Source organism: Schistocerca gregaria, chromosome 3 (genome assembly GCF_023897955.1).
Source record: "Schistocerca gregaria isolate iqSchGreg1 chromosome 3, iqSchGreg1.2, whole genome shotgun sequence".
Classification (NCBI taxonomy): domain Eukaryota; kingdom Metazoa; phylum Arthropoda; class Insecta; order Orthoptera; family Acrididae; genus Schistocerca; species Schistocerca gregaria.
The window spans coordinates 260405796-260432653 of NC_064922.1; the positions used below are offsets into that span (position 1 = coordinate 260405796).

Sequence of the window (26858 nt, forward strand, 5' to 3'; positions counted from 1 at the left end):
AGTTGGGCTCAAAGATCTTGCTGATTCACGACAATGCCCGGGCCCACACGGCAAATGCCACTCGTGAAGTTCTCGAATCTTTTAAGTGGGAGTTGTCTCCTCATCCACCGTACAGTCCCGACCTGGCACCGAGCGACTTCCACTTATTCCCAACAATCAAGAAGTGGTTGGTTATGCAGCGTTTTGATGACGACGCACAGCTTCAAGAAGAGGTACCCACGTGGTTGAAGGCGCAGGCGGCCGAATTTTATGACGAAGGAAATTCCAACCTCGTCCATCGCTACGATAAGTGCCTTAATTTAAATGGCAACTATGTAGAAAAGTAGTATTTTAGTGTGGCTTTCATCTGTATGTAATAAAAAAATTCCAATACTTTATTTATTTTTAATTCCAAAACGTAATGTACTTTGTGGATAGCCCTCGTATGTTAGACGTTCGAGGCTTCAGTATGATTTGGCTTGGGAGTTGGAAGGTTCAGTGGGGTTGTCTTCAGTGGTACATCAGACAGCCTTTGGTAATAGAGGGGATGAATAGCTGAAGGGATTTCGGGAAAAATAAGAACAAGGAAGTTGGTCGAGAATTGTTGCGGATGTTGATCGGTGTGTCCGGGCCGTAATTTAACTCACATTCAGCTTTCTCTGTCGTGATCTCAAGGTCATCTCCTTTTATCATGGCAGTGAGAGCCTATGGGTGGTTGGGGAGTTCAGATTGTCTGAGACATGGAGGTCTGAATGGGAGAAAAGGAAGCATGGGAACCAAAGGCTATGGCAGTGAGTCTGCGCAGCAGGTGGGAGTGGAATTCATGATTTGATGATTATGTTATCTCCGAGTCTTTACAGGGACCAGTTGTGCTATGTTCAGTTTGGGGAGATACTTTTAATTACGAAGGATAGAATCTTTAGGGTAAGGCATTTTTGTCCAGGTTGAAACAGCACAAAGGATAGTGTTGGATAATAGGTTTGTAGAGTTATTAGGCGGAGCCCGTGGGTTCTGTGTGTCCAAGATATAGTGGGGGTATTTTGGTCTTTTCGGATAATGTTTGCAAGGAAGTTAACTAGCCTGCTTGGAACGTGTAGTGCGGTGGTTTACTTGGGGTATGGGCAATCTGAGATAAGGCTGGTGTGTTAGTGGGTGCTGGTGGCGAAGTTGATGTAGCTGAGGCTGTTGATAGTTAAGCTGGTGCAAACGACAGAGGTATTGTAGCTACAGCTGATGGTGACGGTGGTGCGATGTAAGCTGGAGGGAGTGGTGAGTGAAAAAGAGAAAAGAAAATTGAAACACCTGGACCCCTCCCTTATGAATTTAATTTATTTATAACTACTTCCGGTGTTACATAACACCATCTTCAGGTCCCTTGACCAAAGTAAGCTTGGAGGAATTCAATCTTGTGTGCAACTTTAACAGGAAGCAATACTAACTAACTAGTGTTCTTAGATCTCTGGTTTACAACACAGTATTCATTCGTTTATCAATTGACGACTCAAGATTTTGCTTGCTGAACGAAGGTTCCCCTAGAACTTAGAACTACTTGAACCTAACTAACCTAAGGACATCACACAACACCCAGCCATCACGACCCAGAGAAAATCCCTGACCCCGCCGGGAATCGAACCCGGGACCCCCGGCGTGGGAAGCGAGAACGCTACCGCACGACCACGAATGCGGACTGCTGAACGAAGGGATAGCGTCATGTAAGCCAGACATCTACAGACACCGGTTGCTTAATATTGACTCCTGCTATGACTGAACACGAGATTGGATTCCTCGCAGTTTACGTTGATCAGGGGACCTGAAGATGACCTAATGGAAGACCCAGAGTGGTTGGGTAAATAAATTAAATGCAAACGAGACCGCTGCAGGTGTTTTAATTTTCACTTTATATTGAACGTCCAAAGTTCCTGTAACCATCTGTTATAAGGGTTGATATAAGAAGCTTTGGGAAAGAAAGGGTGGCGCAGTTATAGATTGAGGAGTGAGGGGAAGGAAGGTTCAAAAGTGGTTAAAATGGCTCTAAGCAATGTGGGACTTAACATCTGAGGTCATCAGTCCCATAGAACTACTTAAACCTAACTAACCGCCGACCTTTCTGGCCGAGCGGTTCTAGGCGCTTCAGTCCGGAAGCGCGCTGCTGCTACGGTCGCAGGTTCGAGTCCTGCCTCAGGCATGGATATGTGTGATGTTCTTAGGTTAGTTAAGTTTAAGTAGTTCTAAGTTCTAGGAGACTGATGACCTCAGATGTTAAGTCTTATAGTGCTCAGAGCCATTTTGAACCTAACTGACCTAAGGTCATCACACACATCTATGCCCGAGACAGGATTCAACCTGCGACCGCAGCATCCGCGTGTTTCCGGACTGAAGCGCCTAGAGCCGCTCTGCCACAGAGGCCGGCGGAAGGAAGGGAAGGGACATCGCAGTAGTTGAGAGAGTAGGAACGGTGAGAACAACTATAGGGGATAATTATTACTGGATAAATATGTATATGGTTGTGGGAGTGAGATTTCGATACAGGTGAGTATTGCCGACAGCGGAAGTAATGGTTGGTGGAACATCCATTCTGATCACGGTGTTGTGAAATACGAGCTAATAAACGATTGACTGAAGGTGATAAACGGCAATGAAAACTATAGAGCTGATGGCGGTGTGAGGACTGGCGTAGTGAAAGGCGGCGAAGAAAGCGGTACGAAGGGTATGAAGATGATAGGGGATTACGGCGTCGGCACGACAGCGCTTGAGACAGTTGTCGATGATGATGACGATAGTGACGACAAAGGGCTGTGCCAGTGAGGACGGCGATGACAGGAAACTTTTTCCAGATATTGAATGCAAGTCGGGGAGTAGTTCGACGCTTGTATTCCCTACAGGAAGGTGAGGTGCCAGTCCTCGGATGGCAGTTATTGACCTAGCACTAGAAACTTGGTCTAGCCTTCCCAGCCAATAATCCTTCATATGACTAGTTGCGAGCCGATATATCCATGAGGCAAGCGCTACTACAGTGCGTAACTGTATGCTTTATACCCGTATGCGAACCGGTGTTGTGCGTCCACTACTTTAAAAAGGTGCGCTCACCAAGGAGTCTATCCGGAACAAATATTTACTCTTGAGGCTTCTGCAGCTGTTTGGTTACCGTTTGATTACTTCACTTTCTGAATCACTTCTCGGCGGGGTATCTCCATTTACGTCAGCACTCTGCCAGCAGCCGATATAAACACCATTCGCGAATGGTGGACGGGAAGAACGGCTGTTGCTGCACCTGCGCAATCTACGCAAACTCCGTTGCTCTAGGTCGTTAAGTGAAGGCCATCGGCCACTGCGGTCTCCGTGGTGGGCGGTAATGCCTGTCATGTGTTATTCTCGGCATCTAGACACTGTGTATCTCGGAATATTGAATTTCCTAACGATTTCCGAAATGTAGAGTCCCATGCGTCTAGCACCTACTACCATTCCACGTTCAGAGTCTGTTAATTCCCGGCGTTGGAGACAATCACGTCGGAGCCTTTTGACATGAATCACCAGAGTACAAATGAGCGCTCCGCCAATGCACTGCCCTTTTATATGTTGTGTACGCGATAGTACCGCGATCTGTATGTGTGCATATCGCTATCCGAAGACTTTTGTCACGTCAAGTATGTTCGTATCCTTCCGCACTTAGCGTTTTCCGTAGATCAACAGACGGATTGCACCCCAGCCACGGAAAACACCTCTGTCATAACACTACCTCCTCTGTAGTTCACTAGTTCCAATATACACTTCTGACCATTAAAATTGCTGCACCAAGAAGAAATGCAGATGATAAACGGGTGTTCATTGGACAAATATATTATGTTAGAACTGACATGTGATTACATTTTCACGCAATTTGGCTGCATAGATCCTGAGAAATCAGTACCCAGAACAACCACCTCTGGCCGTAATAACGGCCTTGATACGCCTGGGCATTGAGTCAGACAGAGCTTGAATGGCGTGTACAGGTACAGCTGCCCATGCAGCTTCAACACGATACCACAGTTCATCAAGAGTAGTGACTGGCGTATTGTGACGAGACAGTTGCTCGGACACCATTGACCAGACGTTTTCAATTTGTGAGAGATCTGGAGGATGTGCTGGCCAGGGCAGCAGTCGAACATTTTTTGTATCCAGAAACACCCGTACAGGACCTGCAACATGCGGTCGTGCATTTTCCTGCTAAAATATAGAGTTTCGCAGGGATCAAATGAAGAGTAGAGCCACGGGTCGTAACAGATCTGAATTATAACGTCCACTGTTCAAAGTGCGGTCAGTGCCAACAAGAGGTGACCGAGACGTGTAACCAATGGCACCCCATACCATCACGCCGGGTGATACGACAGTATGGCGATGAAGAATACATGCTTCCAATGTGCGTTCACCACGATATCGCCAAACGCGGGCGCGACCATCATGATGCTGTAAACAGAACCTGGATTCAACGGAAAAAATGACGTTTTGCCATTGGTGCACCCAAGTTCGTCGTTGAGTTCGCCATCGCAGGCGCTCCTGTCTGTGATGCAGCGTCAAGGGTAACCGCAGCAACGGTCTTCCAGCTGATAGTCCATGCTGCTGCAAACGTCGTCGAACTGTTCGTGCAGATGGTTGTTGTCTTGCAAATCCCCATCTGTTGACTCAGGGATCGAGACGTGGCTGCGCTATCCGTTACAGCTATGCGGATAAGATTCTTGTCATCTCGACTGCTAGTGATACGAGGCTGTTGGCATCCAGCAAGGCGTTCCGTATTACCCTCCTGAACCCACCGGTTCCATATTCTGCTAACAGTCATTCGATCTCGACCAACGTGAGCAGCAATGTCGCGATACGATAAACAGCAATCGCGATAGACTAATATCCAACCTTTATCAAAGTCGGAAACGTGATGGTACGCATTTCTCCTCCTTACATGAGGCATCACAACAGCGTTTCACCAGGCAACGCTGGTCAACTGCTGTTTGTGTTTGAGAAATCGGTTTGAAACTTTCCTTCTGTCAGCACGTTGTAGATGTCGCCACCGGCGCCAACCTTGCGTGCCGGCCGCGGTGGTCTCGCGATTATAGGCGCGCAGTCCGGAACCGTGCGACTGCTACGGTCGCAGGTTCGAATCCTGCCTCGGGCATGGATGTGTGTGATGTCCTTAGGTTAGTTAGGTTTAAGTCGTTCTAAGTTCTAGGGGACTGATGACCAGAGCAGTTGAGTCCCATAGAGCTCAGAGCCATTTGAACCATTTGAACCAACCTTGCGTGAATGCTCTGAGAAGCTTTTCATTTGCATATCACAGCATCTTCTTCCTGTCGGTTAAATTTCGGATCTGTAGCACGTCATCTTTGTGGTGTAGCAATTTTAATGGCCAGTAGTGTACGTGATGGCAGATAACGTTGTCCAGGCATTCGCCACATCCAAACTGTTCCACCGGGTTATCAAAGTGTATAGCACGATTGATCACTCTGAATCACCCGTTTTCAGTCATCCACCATCCGGTAGCATCGCTCTATACACCACTTCAAGCGTCTCTTATCTTTGCGTGTATGGCTCATGAGGAGCTATCCGACCATTGTACCGCATTCTTTTTAACTTCCTACACACAGCAGTTGTATTAGCTAGACTGCTTGTATCACTCTGCAGCTCACGAGTGATTCCTCCCGCTGACTTGATGCGGTATTTTTTTCAAACCATTCTCCCAAAGCTTGACGGTTCCTGTCCGTCAGTGCATGAGGTCTTCCTGGTCTTGGCTGAGTTGTGCTTGTTCTTAGGAGTCATCTTAGCCAGCTGTAGAAGAGCTGAAATGTCCCTGATAATTTGTTACTCAGGTAACATCCAATCACCAGTCCACGTTCTAAGTCACAGAGCTCTCCCGACTCACTCATCCTGCTATTACTGCTTCTCTAGTGACAATACAATATTCCCCACGTCCTTTTATACTGGCAGGTCCGCCTCGCATGACATTTAATAGACAGTTCCATGTTTCATATGGTTGCCCTGATATTTTTCAAAAATGGTTCAAATGGCCCTGAGCACTATGGGACTTAATATATGTGGTCATCAGCCCTCTAGAACTTAGAACTACTTAAACCTAAATAACCTAAGGACATCACACACATCCATGCCCGAGGCAGGATTCGAACCTGCGACCGTAGCAGTCGCGCGGTTCCGGACTGAGCGCCTAGAACCGCTAGACCACCGCGGCCGGCTGATATTTTTCGTTAGATGCTGTATATCTCCCTCTGGGTTCTGGATATGGATGATTCCATTGTATGCTCGACGCTACTATCAGCAGTTGATAACGGGACTTTCCGTCTGCGTACACATGTTACATGATTTTTGGATGCTTATAAAAAAAAAAGGTTCAAATGGCTCTAAGCACATCTGAGGTCATCAGCTCCGTAGACTTAGAAATACTTAAACCTAACTAACCTTAGGACATCACACATATCCATGCCCGAGGCAGGATTCGAACCTGCGACGGCAGCAGCAGCGCGGCTCCGAACTGAAGCTCCTAGAACCGATCGGCCACAGCGGCCGGCGTATGTTTATAATTGCAGGTCTTTGGAAAAATGCTGGTCTCTCTAGAAAAAAGAATATTCGTTTCATTTTTGTTGCGAACACAAGAGTTCAAAATGTTAGTGTGTCTAAATAATCGAATGTAATATGCAAAAACTGTTTCTTTTTTTTTGCAGTATAAATTACTCACACCTCAAGCCAGTTGAAGGAATATTAGAATCGGTCCAGTGGGAACTGCTACGTGCAAACAGTGACTACATACTGATGTCAAGCATCTGAAAACGAGCCTTCAAGCTTCGAAACGCAAAGTGCAGCTTGACACAAATCTCGATTTCCTACTGGAGTCAGATATTTTTTCTGGTTTATTTTATGAATGAAATTCAGGCATGGCCCTAACAGGAAGTATGGTATAATGGATAAAATTTGGTGTTCGTAATATGTTGCTTCAGTACCTGGTACCTAAAGGATGATCGTTTGGCGAGAAAGCTTTCAAATTATCGACTTTGTTTTGGAATTCAGCCACATGAAATGTGGTGAAATGAAGCTGACAGTCCTCTTTTAACTAAAGGTACATGCCGCGTAATTGCCCTTCCCATTGAATAATTGGATCGCTGTGAGCCATACCTCCTTCACAAAAAAAAAAAAAAAAAAAAAAAAATGCATCACAATTGAGCGTTTAAATCTGTCATGACAGCAGCATGTTGCAAGCAAGTGACCCCAAATGAAGATGACGCACGAGTCTGGCGCAACACGAGTGGAAGTGGAGTGAGTTAACACAGTGTATCGCTAACGAGCCGGTAGTAGGCTTCCCACTCTACTCACACTGGAAGCAGGGGAAAAACTAAAAAGAAATATTATACAGCTACTTAATCAACACAACGCTGATATACAAGGTGAACATTATTAAAACCAACAAACTGCAGGGACAGGTTCCGCACTGGAAATGAAGCAGAAAAGGCTCTACACTCCTGGAAATTGAAATAAGAACACCGTGAATTCATTGTCCCAGGAAGGGGAAACTTTATTGACACATTCCTGGGGTCAGATACATCACATGATTACACTGACAGAACCACAGGCACATAGACACAGGCAACAGGGCATGCACAATGTCGGCACTAGTACAGTGTATATCCACCTTTCGCAGCAATGCAGGCTGCTATTCTCCCATGGAGACGATCGTAGAGATGCTGGATGTAGTCCTGTGGAACGGCTTGCCATGCCATTTCCACCTGGCGCCTCAGTTGGACCAGAGTTCGTGCTGGACGTGCGGACCGCGTGAGAAGACGCTTCATCCAGTCCCAAACATGCTCAATGGGGGACAGATCCGGAGATTTTGCTGGCCAGGGTAGTTGACTTACACCTTCTAGAGCACGTTGGGTGGCACGGGATACATGCGGACGTGCATTGTCCTGTTGGAACAGCAAGTTCCCTTGCCGGTCTAGGAATGTTAGAACGATGGGTTCGATGACGATTTGGATGTACCGTGCACTATTCAGTGTCCCCTCGACGATTACCAGAGGTGTACGGCCAGTGTAGGAGATCACTCCCCACACCATGATGCCGGCTGTTGGCCCTGTGTGCCTTGGTCGTATGCAGTCCTGATTGTGGCGCTCACGTGCACGCCGCCAAACACGCATACGACCATCATTGGCACCAAGGCAGAAGCGACTCTCATCGCTGAAGACGACACGTCTCCATTCGTCCCTCCGTTCACGCCTGTCGCGACACCACTGGAGGCGGGCTGCACGATGTTGGGGCGTGAGCGGAAGACGGCCTAACGGTGTGCGGGACCGTAGCCCAGCTACATGGAGACGGTTGCGAATGGTCCTCGCCGATACCCCAGGAGCAACAGTGTCCCTAATTTGCTGGGAAGTGGCGGTGCGGTCCCCTACGGCACTGCGTAGGATCCTACGGTCTTGGCGTGCATCCGTGCGTCGCTGCGGTCCGGTCCCAGGTCGACGGGCACGTGCACCTTCCGCCGACCACTGGCGACAACATCGATGTACTGTGGAGACCTCACGCCCCACGTTTTGAGCAATTCGTCCACCCGGCCTCCCGCATGCCCACTATATGCCCTCGCTCAAAGTCCGTCAACTGCACATACGGTTCACGTCCACGCTGTCGCCGCATGCTACCAGTGTTAAAGACTGCGATGGAGCTCCGTATGCCACGGCAAACTGGCTGACACTGACGGCGGCGGTGCACAAATGCTGCGCAGCTAGCGCCATTCGACGGCCAACACCGCGGTTCCTGGTGTGTCCGCTGTGCCTTGCGTGTGATCATTGCTTGTACAGCCCTCTCGCAGTGCCCGGAGCAAGTATGGTGGGTCTGACACACCGGTGTCAATGTGTTCTTTTTTCCATTTCCAGGAGTGTATGAACATGTGTTCGGAAATACATCCTTGCGAAGGTAGATGGTACCGACGAATGACCCCGTCCCGTGTATTGTAGGCTGTGTGATTGAGTCAGCGTACTGTAAGCAACATAATGGTCCGGTATACATATCGGGAACAAGCCGAGATGGTGTTTGTGTACGGCCAAGCAGATGGAAACGGCCGAGAGGCAGCACGGCTATATCAAAAATGTTCAAATGTGCGTGAAATCTTATGGGACTTAACTGCTGAGGTCATCATTCCCTAAGCTTACACACTACGTAACCTAAACTATCCTAAGGACAAACACACACACACATGCCCGAGGGAGGATTCGAATCTACGCTGGGAGCAGCCGCACAGTCCATGAATGCAGCGCCTAAGACCGCTCGGCTAATCCCGCGCGGCAGCTATATCAAAACAAGACACCAACCACATGACGCAACATTTCATGTCCTTTTTGGGCGATTGTGTGATCATGCGTCCTTTCAGATGGACAAACTTGCAGGGAGGCGGCGGACTGTACTTGCAACAGATTTGGAGGACAGGGTTCGACAGGATATTGAGACGAACCCAAGCTCCAGGCAAGTCGCCTACCTACATAGTGGAAGCCAAAGACGATTTTGTGCATCCTCCGTGACATTGCATCCCATAGAGGCCACTTCGAGCATCTTTCGTGACAAGGATGCGATGCAGCTCTGTTCTATGTTCCGGGACGATTTGTTGTCGTTGCACGTGCACTCTCCATTTCCGAACACATGTTCGTAGGACCTTTCTTCTTCCATTTCCAGTCAGGAATCCGTCCTTGCAGTTTGTCGATTTTATTAATGTTCACCATGCATTTCTGTTTTATCTCATTAATTGAAACATTTGTAAACACATACGTTATTTTCTACCAGAGATGCTGCGGTAAATGGGATACTTCCTTTTACGAACTTCTGGTCAGATTCCCTCAGTGTAACTTTGAAGCCGGCCGCGGTGGTCTCGCGGTTCTAGGCGCGCAGTCCGGAACCGTGCGACTGCTACCGTCGCAGTTTCGAATCCTGCCTCGGGCATGGATGTGTGTGATGTCCTTAGGTTAGTTAGGTTTAAGTAGTTCTAAGTTCTAGGGGACTGATGACCACAGCAGTTTGAGTCCCATAGTGCTCAGAGCCATTTGAACCATTTTTTTTGTAACTTTGAGCTTTTATTTGCTTGTACATTTACCAAGAGAACCACATTAGCGAGATACACGTGAAAGGAATCTCCTTCTTCCACTTAAAGAATTTGGCTTGTCGACCATTTCCGGCTCAGTCACGCCACCTTTAGCGGTATCTTCTCAGTGGTTGTCGTCTGATAGAGCTGTAATCATACGTTAGCCTCGGGATTCTGGAGTCTTCCACGTGTGCCGGCCGAGGTGGCCGAGCGGTTCTAGGCGCGCAGTACGGAACCGTGCGACTGCTACGGTCGCAGGCTCGAATCCTGCCTCGGGCATGGATGTGTGTGATGTCCTTAGGTTAGTTAGGCTTAAGTAGTTCTAAGTCCTAGTGGACTGATGACCTCAGCAGTATTGTAAACCCAATACCACCAGACTCAAAGCCGCCAATCACAGAAGAAATAAAAAAAGTCATAAAAGACCTTAAAAATAATACGTCACCTGGAGAGGATAATATAGTTGCTGAACTATGGAAGTACTTTAGTGACAACATGATAGAATGTCTATCAGAAATACTCAAAGAAACTAGACAACACACAGCTTACCACCAGAATGGACTTCTGCACTAATACATCCACTACATAAAAAAGGGAAGAAAACAGACCCTAGCAATTATAGAGAAATCTCTCTCTTACCATTGACCTATAAGATCTTGTCTAAGGCCATTTTAAAAAGAGCAGAAGAAATACTTGACAAACAACTAGGGAGTATCAGGCTGGATTTAGGAAGGGAAGGTCATGTGCAGAACACATATTAAACTTAAAGAACATAATAGAAATGAGAAAAATCAGGAACTTAAGATATGTAATTACTTTTGTGGATTTAGAAAGCCTATTATTCAAGTGAAAGAAATACACTGCTTCATATCTTAAAAGAATTGGGACTCGATACTAAAACAATTGAAATAATTAAAGCAACTTTGACAAATACAAAATCGAAAGTAAAATTTGTGGGAGAGCTCTCAAAATCGTTTGAAATAAATATAATGTCCGATTGGGAGATGGTTTGTCACGTCTGCTTTTCAATTATGTGTTAGAGAAGGCAGTTCGAGAATGGACGAAGGCCATCAATCCCGAAGGGATTCAACTAGGAAGGAATCCAAACAAGATCACTGTCGACTGTTTACCCTCGGAGGTGACATGGCATTGATTACAGATTCGCTAGATAATTCCCAAGGACAAATAAGAGAACTGCAAAACAAGCAGCCAAAGTAGGACTACAAATATCCTTTGAAAAAACAAAGTTCATGACAAACATCTGTGATACTCCTCAAAATATTGCAGTTGACAACAATACAATACACTAAACAGATTACTTTGAATACCTAGGAAAGTGGATTACATACAATGCAAAAGAAAAGACAGCTATAGAAACCAGAGCGCACAAAATGGAAACAATATTTCATATGACCAAAAACGTTTATAACAAAAAGTCCTTGTCCTGGAACACGATATTAAGACACTACCAAACAGTGGCCAGACGTGAAGCTATGTATGCGGCAGAAACGCTTAAACTAACAAGAAATGGAGATCTTGAGAAACTAGAGAAGGTCAATTTTAAGGAAAATACTGTGAGCTAAAAGAAACGATTATGCTGAATACAGGTTAAGACCAAACAGAGAGCTATACTCGAAAATTGAAAAACTAACTGACGTAATGAGGAAGAGAAAACTACAGTTTTTTGGGCATATATTCAGAATGGATAACAACAGACTAATCAAGCGGATATTGACATTACTCAATAGCTACAAATCCAAGCCCGTATGATTCATAGAGACTGAAAAGGACATGGAAAACGCTGGAATTACAATGGACACAATGGAAAACAGAACACATTTCAGAAAGGCAGTTCAAAGGCAGAGTTTCAGGAGAGAAAGAAAACAACTTGGCGAAAGTGGACTCGAGAAGAAAGGGAACAACACTCTAAAAGGATGAAGGAAATTTGGAAACTAAGGAAATGTAATACAATGAAGAGGAGCCAAAGTTGATTCATCGTACTCTGCAAAAGGGTTATTTGAAAGAAGAAGAAGAAAAGTTTGCTGTTTCCAAATTTAATTCCTACATTTTTTATTGAAATGTTGAATGGTAAACACGTCTTCCATATAGGAACGTATTTTTTGGTGTCCTTATTGTGCCTCAATTATTTAGGGTCGCTCAGGAATCCTGGCCTCTGTCATCCACCAAGCAAAATCACGCCACGTCCATAGTTTTGACGGTCGCTTATGATTGAATTGTACAAATATTCTGTACCCGGACGAGAATGCGTACTTACAAAGCATCGATGGCGTGTTGTGTGCACGGAGGCTCACAATCGAACGCCACAACAATGACCGATTTCCGTCGACCAAATGCACATGGCTGTAGTCCTTTATCATTGAGGTCAGACTGCTGCTGAGTTTTGGAACTCGTTTTATGGTCGAGTATCATGAGGTCCCCGGAGGCCAAGATCTTATCAGTAAAAATCAAAAATGGTTCAAATGGCTCTGAGCACTATGGGACTTAAAATCGGAGGTCATCAGTCCCCTAGATTTAAAACTACTTAAACCTAACTAACCTAAGGGCATCACACACATCCATACCCGAGACAGGATTCGAATCAGCGACCGTAGCGGTCGCGCGGTACCAGACTGAAGCGCCTAGAACCTCTCGGCCACATCGGCCCTTAAAAGTCAACATGGTTGCCGCAAGCGATGAAATCCTGCTCGTTTCATTTCTTCACGAAACTATCAGTACAACACATGCCGGCGCCCGGATTGATGTCGTATTCCTTGACTTTTGGAAGTCGTTTGATACAGTGCCGCACTATCGTCTAATGAACCAGATACTAGCGCGCAGAATATCAGACCAGCTTTGTGAGTAGAGCGATGAATTCTTTAGAAATAAAACACAGTATGTCACTCTTAAAAGAGAGAAATTATCGGGGCAGCTCCCTTGTCTTATCAGGAAACGGGGAAGTGAGCTTCACGGGTATGAATGAGAGTTTGGGTTGGCAATCATTTGAACAAAAGTCTTTTTCGTTCCGACGAGATATTTTCATGAATTTTAACTGCTGACTTTCTCATCCTAAATTCAATAATTTTTACTGTCACCCACATAGAAGGAAATGATCATCGTAATAAAATGAGTGAGAGTTCGTATGGAAAGACAGAGGTGTTTGTTTCTCCCATGTTTGAAGGTGATTCTATGAACCCTTTGCCAGATGCGTAAGTATGAGTTGCGGAGTAATCATGTATATGTAGATGTGTAGATAAGTAGCTTTAAGCATACTCCAATGGAGTATTACAGGGTCTATACTGTTTACAAGATCAATAAATAAACTACTGGGTAACGTCGGAAGTTGACACCATTTCAGTATCATTCACTTCTGGCTTTTATACTTGAGTATAGCTTCGCCGATATTGACACACAATTACACACTGCAGCCAAGATCGGTAATATCACAAAATTATAGGAAAACTTGAAAAGAAGACGTATATGTGTTTATATACTGAGTCTAGAAACCAGTTATAATATCTTACCAGGCCGGTGTGGCCGAGCGGTGCTAGGCGCTTCAGTCTGGAACAGCGCGAGCGCTACGGTCGCAGGTTCGAATCCTGCCTTGGGCAGGGATGTGTGTGATGTCCTTAGGTTAGTTTGGTTTAAGTAGTTCTAACTTGTAGAGGACTGATGACCTCAGATGTTAAGTCCCATAGTGCTCAGAGCCATTTGATTTGATTTATAATATCTTATTAGGAGATACGGTAGTACGAGACTAAAAAATGAAAGACTAGGACATCTGTGTGAATACTAGCCAGTTTTCTTTTTAAATTTTACACGGTAATAAGTATCTCTCTACAACAGTTGCGCCGCGCGGGATTAGCCGAGCGGTCTGAGGCGCTGCAGTCATGGTCTGTGCGGCTGGTCCCGGTGGAGGTTCAAATGGCTCTGAGCACTATGGGACTTAACTTCTGAGGTCATCAGTCCACTAGAACGTAGAACTACTTAAACCTCACAGTCCTAAGGATATCACACACATCCATGCCCGAGGCAGGATTCGAACCTGCGACCGTAGAGGTCGCGCGGTTCCAGGCTGTAGCGCTTAGAAGCGCTCGGCCACAGCGGCCGGCCTGGCTGAGGTTCGAGTCCTCCCTCGGGCATGGGTGTGTGTGTTTGTCCTTGGATAATTTAGGTTAAGTAGTGTGTAAGCTTAGGGACTGATGACCTTAGTAGTAATTCCCTTAAGATTTCACACACATTTGAACATTATGAAGTTGCACATTCTGGTTCAGGTAATTTTAATAGAAATGTAATCTCCATTAAGTTATGCTAATTTGATTTTTATTAGATATATACCAACTTGTTTGAGAGAAACAACGAAATTAAACAGTTTTTAACGTTTGTACACCGAGGTGACAAAATTCATGGGTTACCTCCTAATATCGTGTTAGACCTTTTGCCCGGCGTAGTACAGCAACTCGACGTGGCATGAACTCAAGTCCTTGGAAGTTCTCTGCAGAAGTATTGAGCCATGCTACCTCTGTACCTGTCCCCAATTGCGAAAGTGATGCTGCGCAGGATTTTGTGCACGAACATACCTCTCGATTGTGCCTCGTAAATGTTCGATGGCATTCATGTCGGACGATCTGAGTGGACAACTCAATCTCTCGAACTGTCCAGAATGTTCTTCAAACTAATCGCGAATAGTTGTGGTATGCCACATTCTCATTCATAAAAATTTCATCGCTGTTTAGGAACATGAAGTCCATGAATGGCAGGAAATGATCTCCAAGTAGCCGAACATAACCATTTCCAGTCAATGATCGGTTCAGTTGGACCAGAGGAGCCACTCAATTCCATGTCGCATGGAAACACCACAAGCTTGCACAGTGCCTTGTTGGCAGCCTGGATCCATGAATTCGTGGGGTCCGCGCCATACTCGAACTCTCCATCAGTTCTTACCAACTAAATTAGGAGCTCATTTGACCAGGCCACTGTTTTCCAGTCGTCCAAGTTCCAACCGATAAGGTCACGAACCAGGAGAGGCGCTGCAAGCAGTGTTAGCAAAGGCACTCGCGTCGGTCGTCTGCAGCCACAGGCCATTAACGCCAAATTTCGTCGTATTATCCTAACGGATACGTTCGCCGTACGCCCCACATTAATTTCTGCAGTCATTTCATGCAGTGTTTCTTGTCTGTTAGCACCAGCTCTAGACAAACACCATTGCTCTCGGTCATTAACCGAAAGTCACCGGTCACTATGTTGTCCGTGCTAAGAGCTAATGCCTGAAGTTTGGTATTTTCGGCACACTCTTGACACTGTGGATCTCAGAGTATTGAGTGGATCTCGGAATATTGAATTCCCTAACGATTTCCTAAATGGAATATCCCATGCGTTTTGCTCCAACTATCATTCCGCGTTCAGAGTCTGTTAATGCCCGTTGTACGGACATAATCATGTCGGAAACCTTTTTACATGAACCACCTGAGTACAAATCACAGCTCCGCCAGTGCAATGTCCTTATATAATGCGTATACGCGATACTATAGCATCTGTACACAGGAATATTGCTATTCCGTGACTTCCGTCGCCTCTAAGTGTTTCATGTATAACAAATAGTTTAATAGTTTTCAGCATATATAAAGTCAAAATATGAAGTGTAGAAAATTGTACAATGACAATTTCGTTGTAAAATGACAATTTTAGAATAATACAATTTTTTTTAAATTACGAAGTATAAAACAAATACAGACAGAAAGGGTAACAGTTGTGATTCTGATAGCCTCTAAATTTATTGAAAATGTCTATTTTTAAGCAATCTAATCTCTGTCTTCCTGTACAGCTTTTATCTTATACAGCTCCCTGTAATACCTAGGGAGTTATTCCTTGATGTGTTAGACCACAGCTGCAGACTACTGTTTGTCACGGTAATCTGCAGCTGTGGTCTAATGCATGTGTGACTAGTGATGGGTTAATGAGCACGTACATTTACAGATTATATTATTTTACGATGTTTGTATACGTGTGCTCGCACTATGTAACAACGACACGAATGTATTTATCAGGACTGACAACGAAACACAGATGTGTCAGCTTACATTACGTTTACATGGCTTAAAGCCATAATTATCAGCACTTTATAATGGTCTAAGGCCGAAATTGCAATAGTGTAATAAAAACGTATAACAGTCACTGGCGTAAAGATAATGTCTTTCGTTGAATGGTTCGCACACTGACACTCCTTGATGGGCCAGCATTGAAATCTGGAGCAATTTGCGGAACGGTTGCACTTCTGTCACGTTGAACGATTCCCTTCAGTCGTCTTTGGTCCTGTTCTTGCAGGATGCGGCAGCGATGTCGGAGATTTGATGTTTTACCGGATTCCTGATATTCAAGGTACACTCGTGAAGTGGTCTTCTGAGAAAATCCCCATTTCATCACTGCCGCGGAGAAGCTGTGACCCATCGCTCTTGCGCCGACTTTAACACCACGTTCAAACTCACTTAAGGGGGGCGTAGGACGTCAAACAGACCGTCTTGGAGCAGGAGAGACATCAGAGGACATTTTAATTTCCCCTGTCTATACTCTTATGAATAAATTCATAAAACTTTGTCAGCATGACCACGAAGGACTCAAGATTCACAATATAACAGTGGAAGTTCAAAAACATAACAAAATTAATTTTGTTTTTCATGTGAAATTTCATCATTTTTTCACTTACTATTGGCTGCGTTTGTTGCCGTATGTACACGTTTCTTCATAAGTAAGACAGATTCTTGGATGAATTTTGCACATCATACAAACCATACTTACAGGTGTATGAAACTCTAGAAATTATTTAATTTATGAAAAAATGAAGGTGCTATTACATTTTAAACTACATGTTCAGAAAAAACTCAAATGTTATGCTTAATTATCTCAATTTTTAGCACAGTTTTCAATAGATTTCGAAAATTCTAGAGTTTCATACACTTGTAAGTATGGTTTGTATGCTGTACAAAATTCATCGAAGAATCACCCTTTCTTATGAAGAAAAGTGTACCTATAGCAACAAATGCACCCAATGGTAAGTGAAAAAAGGTCACATTTCAAATGTAAAAAAAAAAAAATTTTTTCTTACATTTTTGAACTTCCATTGCTATAACTGTAAATCCTGAATCCTTTCTGGCCATTTTGAGAAAGCTTTGTGAATTTATTCGTAAAAGTATAGACAGTGGAAATTAAAATGTCCTCTGGTGCCTCTCCTGCCCCAAGTCGTCCCGTTTGACGTCCTACCCCCCTTAAATCTTGGTAACCTGTCATTGTAGCAGCTGTAACCTATCTGACAACTGAGCCAGAGACTTGTCTTATATAGGCGTTGCCTACTGCAGTGACGTATTCTGCCTGTTTACATACCTCTATATTTGAATATGCATGCCTGCACCAGTTTCTTTGGCGCTTCAATGTAGTAGTTCATGAGGTACGAGGGAAAGAGATGGGCAGAGGCAGGAGAAGGAGGAGATGGACAGCGAAATGTGAGAGAGGAAGGGATGGACAAGGAGAGAAGAAAGAGGAGGTGTTCATAGAAAGAGAAGAGGAGGAAATGGACTGAGAGTGGGGAGAAGGAGATAGGCAGGGAGAGGGGGGAGCAGCAGCTGGACAGGCAGAGGAGCAAATGAGATGGAGAGAGTGGGAGAGAGAAGATGGATAGAGAGAGGGGGAGGAAGGGATGGGGAGTGAGATGGGGGAATAGCAGGTGGACAGAGAGGAGAAAGACAGAGGAGATGGGCCGACAAAATTGCAATACTCACATACCAGGGAAAGGCTGGGTACTTAGCTGGTGTCTAAATCTTTCTTTCTTTCTTTCTTTCTTTCTTTCTTTCTTGGGCCTTTGTCCCGTTCCAACGCGGGGTCGGCTTTGTTTTATTACGTATTTGACGCAGTTAACTGCAGAGAGTGGCCAGATGACCTTCCTGACCACCACAAACCCCTCGGGACGGAAGTAGTGTACCCCAGTAGTCTGCAACTAGTGTAAGTCATGAAATAGTGCGAAAGTTTTCAAATGTCTGTGAGACATGTGTCTGAGGCGGAACTTGGAGATCATCCCGGTATTCACCTAGTGGGATGTGGAAAACCGCCTAAAAACCACATCCAGGCTGACCGGCATATCGGCCGTAGTCGTTAGTCCGCTGGGCGGATTCGATCCGCTGCCGGCGCGCCTACCCGAGTCCGGGAAGCAGCGCATTAGCGCTCTAGGCTACCCTAGCGGGTAGCTGGTGTCTAAATAAAGATGACGAATTTTTCTTTGTGGTGTGCAGGTATGGACAGGGACGCACGGCGTGCTGAGGTTGAACGACACGGAGGGCCGTCAGAAGGAGCTGTACCTGGCGGAGGGCGAGCGCATGGCGGTGCCGCTGTTCTTCTGGAAGCTGGTGCACGACCCGAAGTCGGGCACGGCGATCGCCTTCGTGGGAGTCAACAACCCGTTCGCCGCGGGCACGGCGGCGGAAGCGCAGCTGTGTCCCGACGTCTGCGGCGACGCGGGCTGGTCGAGGCGCAAGTGGAACCGACCCAACAAGGGCCGCGTCACCTGCTGCTCTGCCCAGGAGCTGGCCGCCGCGGTGCCGGGGGCGCCGCAGATCGACGCTTCTGGGCTGCTGGCTGGGCCGCGCGCCTGACCTACCCCAATGCTACTGGCACCTACCGTCACCTCTAGGCGAGACTGATGTCCACTGACAGCCATTTGGACGGATTATTTCCACCAGTAACGTCCCCCATACCACAGTCCTGTTATGGCTTCACTGTACAGCCAACACGCAGTGTGAATAATGTATCACTAAAGCTGCATTCTCACCAGTATGAAACAGTTTCACCATCTACTGCCGTCAGTAGCACTATTGTCTCTAAACCGAGTCTGACGTACTTCACAGTCGATTCAAGATACTCTTATCTAACGTCAGTGTCCACATCCACAGCAATATCAAAGTACTCCATCGCTGCTGTGGTTGGTCCTCTAATGATCCCATGAAGGAACTACTTCTGGCAACAATGCCTCCCACAACATCAGCCTGACATGCCCTCACTATGCACCTAATATACAATGTGAATAATATAACGTCTGTACAATATGAAACTGTTTCACCAGCTGTTTCCATCGAAACCGCTAGTGTCTCTACGTCACGTCTAATCACCTTAAGGGAGGGTAGGACGTCAAACGGGCCGTTAATTTCCACTGTCTATACTTTTAAGAATGAATTCATAAAACCTTGTCAGTATTACCAGAAAGGATTCAGGATTCACAATCATAGCATTGGAAGTTAAAAAAAATTTTTTTTCATGTGAAAGTTCATCATTTTTTCACTTCTATTGGCTGCGTTTGTTGCTATAGGTACACGTTTCTTCATAAGTAAGAGAGATTCTTCGATGAATTTTGCACATCCTACAAACCATACTAACAGGTGTATGAAACTCTAGAAATTATTTGATTTATGAAAAATTGAATGTGCTGTTACATTTTAAACGTTATGTTTATGTAAAACTCAAATATTATAGTTAATTATCTCAATTTTTACCACTGTTTTTAATATATTTGGAAAATTCTAGTGTTTGATACATACATACCTGTAGGTATGGTTTGTATGCTGTACAAAATTAATCGAACAATCTCCATTACTTATGAAGAAAACTGTACCTATAGCAACAAATGCAGACAATGGTAAGTGAGAAAAAGGTGAAATACAAATGTAAAAAATAAATTATTTTCTTATATTTTTGAACTTCCAACACTGTAAGTGTAAATCCTGAATCCTTTCTGGTCATTCTGAAAAAGTTTTATGAATTTATTTTTAAAAGTACAGACAGTGGAAGTCAAAAATTCCTGTCGTCCCGTTTGACGTCCTACCCCCGTAACGGTCTCTTGTAGCAAACTGCTCCACCGATAACATCTGGCATACCACAACCCGGACGTGGACGTCTTGCGCAACCAGTGCTTATCGTGAAATATATCAGAACCCGTCATTGTTATGCACTCCAATGTGAATTCTTCCAGATCTATTGAACTTAGATCTACTGTGACATTTAGGCTTACTCTTTGATTAAGTGTGAACCACCACGAGAGACCTCCTTATGTATCATCCTGTAATAACCCACTGAAACACAGTGTCACATCCATGAAAACAAGAAATTACTACAGTATGTATTACATTCAACTCATATAACAATCTTTGGGCTCAAAAAGAAGTGTTGTACTGGTCTCTCAGTGCAACACGGAAGTTTACAGACATGCTGCATGACTGGAGTATGCAGATCTGCATACCTATATGCTCATATATATGATTTATTCCAGTGACGAATAAACTAAAAAACACCATGATATCCATTTTGGTCTGCCTGTCGCTAAAATGGTTTCATGGTTACTATATTCATCGCCAGCATTACCAGTTTTTAACATACTGTGACTGTGTAGTGACATCCACACTAACTATTTGCATCAGTCCACTACTGTAGAGAACAACAAATTGTCTTCGGTTGAACTTGATAAGCATTATTAATGTCTACAAGGAGCCTCTTCTATCTACAGCATCTACTTTAAAGGGGAAAACTATTTCAGTGAATGTACACTGAATAAAAAAGTACACCGCCATGAAATTACATCAGTTTTTTCTTCGCTGTTTCACTCAGCGACCTGTTGGCCACCCCAAGGACAGAATTCTCAGCATTAGCTACTCAGAGTTCGATCCATTACTACATGGTCAGAACCAGAAAGTTCTGTCCATCCATGTCCACCCTTATACACAATGTCTCACTATTGCTGAATGCAGGGCTACTGTGATCTCTTAGATTGCATTATGAATCCTCACAATATACTTCTGCTTCAACATCTACTAGACACAAAAATATTTCAAATGCTGTATTACCATACTCACGTTCACGTCAATACGAAATTGCTCCAGACTGTGATAAGCTCAGTTAATCAGAAGATCTGAGCCATATTGGCGACACTGAGATTTAGGCACTTCTTCATGACTGGAGCTTCCAGTAATACAATCCTATCAACACAGTAATGTGAAACATTTCCAGCTGACACTAAACTCAACACTGCCATGTTATCTTATTTGTAGTTGATATTGTCTACCTTCAAGTTATAAACCTACTGCACAATTATGACTACTGAAAAGTGAAATACGATCACCGCCCTGGGATATAATTTTAAAGCCTGCTATGCTGAATACCACTGACATCTCTAAAACTCTCACGGTGTGTTTTGGCTTCTGTGCCAATCATCAGATCAAGTTTAATCATCCATCCGATATATTTCCCGCTGGTCTCGGACATTACTTTGGGCCACACCATCTACTACACAGCAGAATGTTTCACCACAATGGTAGCTGAGTATGAAACCCATTTTATCAACTACTGTTAACAACATTTTATCAACTACTGTTTACAACAAAGAATATATTACCATGAATATATTCCTGCTGCAAATTTATTTTCAATGTGCACTTAAAGATTAATGGGCTGAATCATCATATCAGTTCACACTAACGCTAATGTGCAATAGTTACAGTGACAAATTGAACAACATTAGCTTTTCATGTTTCTAAGAAGATCTAAGACTTCACCTGAAGTGTTTATGTTTAATTGAAAATCAAGACCTTCCAATAATAAAACGCAATTGGTGCCGAAAGTTCCACCCTATTCAACATTAATGTGAAAATGTGATGTCGACTCTAGCGATTTCAGCACAGACCTACATAAAAGTAGAAACAAAATTTATCCGACGAATACTGAATTTGATATTGCTGTGACCCCTGTTCTGATCCTGATATACAATAAGCGCCTCTCCAAACGGTCACTTAAAACTTTTGCCTGTATTCCAGGATCAGAACGTCAGAGTTACTTCTATACCAGAACAAAACTGTTTCATCAGCAGAAAAGCCCAACTGCAGTATGATCTCTAACTGCCTCTGATATGTTCAGTGACCACACCGCATTCAGTGCACAGTAATAGAGAATAGTAACACCACAGACGTACACAGAGCTGTTATTGAACTCTGATCTTTCGTTAGGACGCATCGTGAGTCTCCCAATAAGTTGATTCGGACTTTTATGGCTTTTGCACACTACGCCAGTATAAAATTGTTCAAACGCCTCTTACCTAATGCCTTCAGATTGTTGTATCGATTTTATTGGACTTACAGAGTTGTTACAAAATTAGTTCTATAAGTTCTGCTCCATTCAACATTGATGGAAATGGTTAATAAATATTTCTGATCATAAATAATGAGTACTTTGGTTGAAAAGTTAGTTAACTTACACACTCATAAGTTGCAAAGATCCTTGTGACTTTATTCAGGTTGTTAAGAACTATTGCAAAATGATGTATCACATCAATATACTTTATGTTTACAAACAAGCAAGAAATGATAACTTCTCTTTGTGAAACTGTAATATCAGTTATGTGAAACATAATAAATAATAAAAGTTTATAAGGCACAAGCTTCTGTATATCATTTATTCTAAAGTTTAGTTGTTTGATTACATATATATTCACATTCATCAATAATATTGCTTCAGGTATGTGAACTGTTGTAAATATGGTCCGATCAGGATCAAGGTGCAGTTAAGACTTAGATACATCCAGTCTGTTACCATGAATATTTCAGTAGTACAGGACAAAGAAGTCCCAACAAGTATCCACATATTGCGTTAATGGGCATCTCAGATTGACAGCATTGATCACTAAAGTCATAGACCAGAGTGTGAGTCATCGCCTCACACAAATTTATCAAAAGGGTTCAACACCTAGTCCTATTTGAGAATGGCTGTAAGAGCATGAATAAAATACTTTTCATGAAGCTACAATGTGTGGTATCGATAGCTAGGATGCCACGGTGCAGCAAGTTGGCACTACGACAGACGACGACGACAGCGCCCTCTAGCAGGCGAAGTTCAGCTCTACGAGCACCACTGTAGGTGCAGCCCATTTGGTCAAGAGCAGACAGCCGGGACACCTCATTGCAAAGTTATGTATTCTTCTTACTAGAATAAAGGTGATTTCAATTCATACGGCAGTACCGACGTGTATTACCTCTTCCTGCTCTTACTGACTTCCTTCATTCGGCCAACCTTTCAGATTTCCGTGAGCAGACCCACTCGCCGCGTTCCAGGCGGGATACAGAACAATGCTTTCGCATTAAATACTGTGGAGACGAATACCTTCTAGCCTTCAAAACTCCACAGTTAAATGAGTTTTAAGTTGGATGTGTGGCGAAATTATTTCCATACAGAATTTCGTTCATTAGACATAGGACATCCACAATCATAATGTGGGTTGTCCAGTCAGATCTCTTTATCATTGTGTTTCTTTGATTTCCTATTCGGATTACCGACTCAATTATGAAGAATACAGGTTCGTACAGAATGTGGATCAGTGACTTAAAAACATATTCCACAGTAAATTTGTGTTGGTGGTGAAAACTAGTTGAGACCCACACTGGGATTTGAACATTCTCCTTCATTGTTCTATATTTCTTCTTGAGTAACTATACCAGAAAGTCACACTTGAATGTAGCACATCATTTTATATTCTTTCATGAACCAAATCGCAAGATAGAGACTGTATGATACATCTAGCTCATTTTAATGGTACACCCATTGTGTAATCAGACATACATATATGGGCTTATTGAGGACAGACACCCGTATCCAAGATGTGATCCAAATCCACGATTCCCTTTTTCTGAATTATACTGCTATAATTAATTAACTTCATTTTGTCATCTAACTCTATTTTAAACATAGAGAAATGGCATTTTACCACCCTAAACGACATTCTGGTGAATATCCTCTGAATGTTTACAGATTTTTTTCTTTTGATCTTTTAAGAAACATATTTTTGAAGGTCTTCATCCACTTAATGAACTTTCTTTTAGGATACAACTTAAGCTACAGTTCTGAAATGGGAGGCACTCACAACTACACAAAACACTGTTCTGGCCATGACTGACACTTTTGAAACGTTATGAGGAATCTGCACAGGCGCCGCCCAGGGCCAAATACAACAGAGCACATACAAATCATTCTGTGTGTTGTGACAGTATTTGTTGAGTGTAGTTAGTTAAATAAAACTAAAATTCCTGTTTTTGAATAAAAACGTAACCGAACAAGTGTACCGGTTGCTAACATGCAGAAACTGAGTCGATATAAGCAGCACTCGGGATAAACAATATTTGTGGTGAAGATTATTTTATCGTGGCTCATGTTATATTCGCTGTATGGGTCATCTTTCTCGTCACAAAATGGTTCAAATGGCTCTGAGCACTATGGGACTTAACATCTTAGGCCATCGGTCCCCTAGAACTTAGAACTACTTAAACCTAACTAACCTATGGACTTCACACACATCCATGCCCGAGGCAAGATTCGAACCTGCGACCGTAGCGGTCACACACATCCGACGAGGAGAGGGGGGGGGGGGGGGTCCCATGGCAATGCGCCTGAGAACTCGCGACTACCCCATGCGGCGCAATGGGCATGGGCTTAGAGTTTATGGTAAGACTGTACAAAACATGATACATCGAATAAACATATTTTCTGTAGCAGAATGCACCAAAACCCACCTCTTCTGCTGCAAACATGCACAGAAATGTCAAGTATAACATTCGACTGACTATAACTATTATTGACGTGAACTGCATTAAGATAGGTAGCCAAGTAACAAGTTTCAAATGAAATTACCGTGTACCAACTATTGAATACAAATTAGCCACGTCAGCTTAAATAGAATGTTTAAATGTAAATTCAAATAACTGATCTCAGTAGAATGAATAAGTCACAACGACACAGGTATTAGTTACGACTAGAGAACACGTGACATATGGGCAAAATGTAAGAAAATTTAACAAAAGCTTGACCCAATATAAACTGCAAAACACTTGCAAATATTTAGTAATAGAGACTGACTAAACTGACAGTACCACAGTTCGGATGAATTAATAACACGCAAATTCTGTACCGATCCTCGAAACATACTCGCCTCACAAAGACCAGAGAGCTGATAACCATATGCGAGACGCGAGTCCAACACGTGAAAGTTAATAAGGAAATTAATAAGGAACTATAATATGTCGTTTTTATTAATGTAATCGCATTACGTGTGTGCATTCCCTGCAGGCATCCAGGCTACATGTTACCACCTCTCCGTATAGTATAGAAACACAGCAATCGCCGGAATTCAACACCAAGTACGTTCTCTCTCTACACGACGGAAAACAAGCAAGTGTACTTACTCAAACCCATGCCCCATCATTCTCAGTAAGTCCACAGTGACGTAATTGGTTCGCTCACCTGCAACTCGAAGAATACTTCACGGGTGCCTTACAATCTAACGCTAAAGATAAATAAGTTATTTATACCCAATACTAGGTACAAAATTATATCTTTGCAGTAATTGTAACTCAAAAATTGTTGAATTGTGAAATAGCAAATTAAATACTGAAAGTTAGAATTTAATTGCCAACTTTCAGTGTCATGTAAAATACCAGAATGCGTTGAAATAAATGATGTATCTACGAAAAACAAACTAAGGAAACCTTACAGAGTAATCTACTACAAAAATGACGCTGTGTTATAAAAAAACGGAGGTAATATTTGTAAGACTGATTGAAAGTAAACGTTTGCCTCCCGCGTTCCTGTATCCGAAAAATACGGATTTGAATGTGTAGCAAGATGAAAATGACGAGCAGTTTTGGCAGTAAATAGTTATGTATAGGACAGTAACTCGGCTAACATTGGATTCGATCACAAGCACATCCTGTGAGATGCAGCGACTTCTGGGCGTACAAAGTCATTTTCGCTCTAATTCACTCATTTCTCTTAGTTGACTAATTTTGGCAGAAATCACGTCTGTGGTAGAGACGCCTTCGCTTGTTCTTATATATAATAGCAGATACATAGCCTGCAGTCAGAGAGAACGTTTTTTGGTGGGGTTTCCAGGGACCTTTGTAGATCTAGAGTAACAAAAAACTGGCCAGCTGTGCGTGGGACTCGCGCTCTCAGAGTTCCGGAAAACTTAATTATGTATAGAAACATTTCATCCAATACGGGAATCGAGAACCGAGGCGGTATTTGTCTGTTATTGACACTGCTACTGCCAAGGTATCGGTACCGGAAATTCAAAGACCTTCGAAAATGCCCCAATTTTAATTTTGAAATCGGATGACAAAGAACAAAATAAATATTTTTGTGCTATAATTACAGCAGGTGTTGACAGATGTGAAAATTACCGAACTATCAGTTTAATAAGCCACGGCTGCAAAATACTGACACGAATTCTTTGCAGACGAATGGTTAAACTGGTAGAAGCCGACCTCGGGGAAGATCAGTTTGGATTCCGTAGAAATATTGGAACACGTTAGGCAATACTGACCTTACGACTTATCTTAGAAGAAAGATTAAGGAAAAGCAAACCTACGGTCCTAGCATTTGTAGACTTAGAGAAAGCTTTTGACAATGTTGACTGGAATACTCTCTTTCTAACTCTGAAGGTGGCAGGAGTAAAATACAGGGAGCGAAAGGTTATTTACAATTTGTACAGAAACCAGATTTTTTCCTTCACTTGTACTGTGAATCTTGCTTCCTGCCAAAACAGATGATCCTAGACTAACGGAAAGTACCCTACAGTTTTTAATGAGTTAGTTGCGAGTATCATTCTATATTACATAAATAACCGTATCCTTTTCCTTACATTGACTTAGTAGCTTATATTTATTACACGGCCAACCTACCTGAGATCTCAGTACGTGGCATAAACTTCAACTTGATGCAT

General features: G+C 43.4%; 2 protein-coding genes across 2 annotated transcripts in view; one reads left to right on the plus strand and one right to left on the minus strand.

Moving 5' to 3' along the window:
• The window catches only part of LOC126356149 (uncharacterized), a 119515-nt gene extending 96986 nt beyond the window's left edge, over positions 1–22529 (plus strand). Inside the window, exon 5 of the mRNA XM_050006888.1 lies at positions 18346–22529. Coding sequence (XP_049862845.1) covers positions 18346–18705 — 360 coding nt within the window. The 3' untranslated portion in view covers positions 18706–22529. The remainder of the gene's footprint in view (positions 1–18345) is intronic.
• LOC126355333 (juvenile hormone epoxide hydrolase 1-like) overlaps positions 20158–26858 on the minus strand; it is a 61459-nt gene continuing 54758 nt past the window's right edge. Inside the window, exon 6 of the mRNA XM_050005627.1 lies at positions 20158–20175. Within this exon, the coding sequence (XP_049861584.1) occupies positions 20158–20175 (18 nt within the window). The remainder of the gene's footprint in view (positions 20176–26858) is intronic.